Source organism: Austrofundulus limnaeus, unplaced genomic scaffold, assembly GCF_001266775.1.
Source record: "Austrofundulus limnaeus strain Quisiro unplaced genomic scaffold, Austrofundulus_limnaeus-1.0 Scaffold1204, whole genome shotgun sequence".
NCBI classification, from domain to species: domain Eukaryota; kingdom Metazoa; phylum Chordata; class Actinopteri; order Cyprinodontiformes; family Rivulidae; genus Austrofundulus; species Austrofundulus limnaeus.
The window spans coordinates 55,963-59,229 of NW_013953606.1; the positions used below are offsets into that span (position 1 = coordinate 55,963).

The 3,267-nt window shown below is 40.1% G+C and overlaps 1 protein-coding gene across 12 annotated transcripts in view; it reads right to left on the minus strand.

Moving 5' to 3' along the window:
- Positions 1 to 3,267, minus strand: part of tcf7l2 (transcription factor 7 like 2) — a 46,680-nt gene that overhangs the window by 37,206 nt on the left and 6,207 nt on the right. For 9 of the 12 annotated variants that reach the window (XM_014031219.1, XM_014031222.1, XM_014031225.1 and 6 more), the window contains exon 4: positions 1,419 to 1,520. The exons of the other annotated variants lie outside the window; for them this stretch is intronic. In XM_014031219.1, coding sequence (XP_013886673.1) covers positions 1,419 to 1,520 — 102 coding nt within the window. The remainder of the gene's footprint in view (positions 1 to 1,418; positions 1,521 to 3,267) is intronic. 12 annotated transcript variants of the gene reach the window in all.

Consider the following 3,267-nt stretch of genomic DNA (forward strand, 5'->3'; position numbering starts at 1 on the left):
TATATTATGATGATAATTATTTACAGCCAGATGACTCATAGCAAGCATTTACCTACAGCATTTGCTGCCTACGACAAGTTCAATGATTTCATGTGAGTTGGGACTTTTTTTCCTCAGCGTCTCTTGAAATAACAGGAGAAATAAGAGGACCCTGAACTCTTTGGTATAAAAATAACACCAACGTCGCAGAGGGAGATAAGAAGAGCTTCAGCTGGGCTCGTTTTATTCAGAACAATGTTGTCATCGCCAACGTTCGACAAGGTTTCTCTTTCAAAATTTGCACCTTGACAACGCTCACTATTTTTAGATGTGCTTCACTTAAACGAGGAAAACACTAAGACAGACAACTTTCAAATATTTGTTTGCGGTGAAATTTATTACAAGTCGTAAACATRACTAAGCTGATCAAATGTCAAATGTGACTCAGAGGGACACCGTGTCTTGACAGTGTAATTATGTGATTAAATCCATCACTAGCTTCTGGGTGAGTTCCAGAACTGTAACAACAAATTAACCCTGTTGTTCCACATTGAGCACTGAAGTGTTACCAACTTTTTTTTAAATCAGTGTACAACGTTTGAAGCCTTCTCGTTCTACTGTTTAATCCCATTTCCATAACAATATACGGATGTACAACTCCAAAACAAAAAGTAACAACTGTGTCCTGCAGCATTATTGGTCACTGTTCCATCCTCGCACACATTGATTTTCTTGGCTTGCTAACCATGTGACCACAAACCTCCTTATGATAAACCTTTCCACTGAACTCCTGCAAACTTTCGGCCTTTTTACAAACTGCTTAGTTTCACAGTCAACTGTTGATTTTAGAGCTGACAGATATGCCTGAGGTGTATTTGCTGTTATCTGTATGTACTGCAAAAGCTCTTATGGCTGTCAAACCAATCCTCCTGCCAGAGTACGCCTCCAACCACCATGGACGATGTGATCAATGTTGAAGCAACGCCCACACTTCCCTTACAGACATGTGTTTGCAGCCCACCATTAGTTGAGCCTCACAAAAAATAATAAAATGTCAGCGAGGTCAATTATCTATAATATTCCAGCTCATTGTAAACCTGGCCAGGGAGTTATCATTATCTTTGTGATTACAGGCGAAAACGGACTGTTCAAGGGGACAACCACCACAGTGACTGCTTTAACCAGCACCATCCAGTCCACAACCACAAAACCTTAAAAGTTCAAATGTGCACCTAAAGTAAGCAAGTTTAGAAAAGCTCACTGGGTGTGTTAGTGGCTGTGATTTAAGAGAAACAAAGATGACTGTCCACTCAAAATAAAAAAAAATAGACAAGGAAAGGAAAGCAGGGCTTGTTTCTGGTTTGCTCTGTCGTGAATAGAATCAGGGGAGGAAAAAGAGCTGGTGAAAGAGGAAAAGTACCAAGCGGGGTGCTACTTACAACGATGTGTGCCGGTGACGGGGACCTGGCATCTTTAAGTGCTTGTCTACTTTGAAGACCTCCTGGTTGAACATCTAGAAGGGGCCATTTCATCTGTAGGTACTGAATGGCAGAAAGGAAACAGAATGGAAAGAAAGAAAACAAATGTTAACAATGCAAAAAAAAGCAAAAAACCAAAAAACAAAAAAAACGACAAAAAAGGGAGGAGACATTTCTTGACATGTGCATGGGTGTAGAAACTCAAAAATATGGAGACGCAAATAAAAAAGTCTTAAGGCGGATGATGGAAGGGATGAGAATGGCCTCAAGCGTGCGTCTGAGAGCAGCAGGAGTGCACAGAGTAGACGTGTAACTCAAATAACGCGGAGTCRTTTTTTCTAAAAATACAACACAGGCTTCAGAATGCAGGCAGTCGAAAACAACACTTTTTTTGTTGTTGTTTTATCAGCAAACGTGGTTTCAAGCAGGTAAACCGGAACTAGCAACCTCAGTTCAAGGTTTTACAATGACCTCATGTCATCAGTGTGACTTTTTTTTTATAATTGAAACCCATAAAAAGTGGTAAAGCCTGGTGTCTCTCCACGCTCCTGTGAGGCCAAACCTCCTGACTGCTCCCATAAATGATTGACTTGGCCTCTATCAGAAGTCAGTATGTCTGCGGTTCCCCCACCCATTCTCTCTCACGCACCCACACAAAAGTAGAGACCAAAAAAAAAAAAGAACAGATAAGAAGAAACAAGGTTCATGAGAAACCTCCATCTAGTAATAAACTGGGTGGAGAGCCACTGTAATAATCTATACTGGACTGTTCAAATACACATTTTGAATATTCACATGGTTTGTCAAAATAATTCTGTCATTTTAAAGATGCGTTCGGATTAACTCCAATGGGTTTCCAGCTACTGAATGCCTGGTGTTTGCTTTGCTACAATATGAGAGCCAAATTCTGCTTATCAGTGTCACAGCCACCTAGTTTGGGGCACAGAGGTCACAACAACCTACAAAATTGGAGCGAAAAAATCTAGAGAAATACAAAAGAAGGGGAAAGAAGCTCATAAACAGGAACATTATTAGCATTTGTTGCTTTCTAAACACAGGCAAGTCCCTGTTTTTGTTTGCAAACAACTTCTAAAACTACATTAAAAAATAATAAGAAGATATCAAATGAAAAGCCTCTCAAGATGTCTATTAAAAAGGTCTACACTTTTTCAATTCCAGATTATGGATGTAAAAAAAGAGGTCTGTCTTGAGAAGCTAAATGAAAGCGATCGCTAGAGTCGGGTAATTAATGAAGGAGAGTAGCTGGCCTATGTTGTGACCCCAGTGTCACAGACACTCATTAAAAACTGTTGAGATATTGCCACTAAAAATCTCTGACAAGTGAATCTGAGCTCAGAGCTGCATCTAAAATGCCCGACAAAAAACAAATCTCTGGCATGATCAAAATGAAATGTTTTTCTTCTTTTCCACCCGTCATCTTAAATAACGTTTCACGGGTGACCCGGGCGCTCTTTGGCAATCGTAAATTGAATAGTTTTTGTTATGTTTCACAATCACCTCATGATAATTACTGAGCCTTGGATCACATGTTGGCAAAAAGAAAAAAAAAATTTTGTCCGTTTAATAAATTATCCATCCATTCCTCAAACAATCAATGAAGTGCTAGAACTAAGCCTAATTATCTGGTGCTTGTACGGTGACACAAGTGTGTTACATTCAGTTCCTCCGTGTTGCCATCTTGCAAAGGTGGCCACTAGTTTGTATGCATGTCTGACAGCAGCTGTGTGTGCGTGTGTGTGTGTGTGTGTGTGTGTGTGTGTGTGTGTGTGTGTGTGTGTGTGTGTGTGTG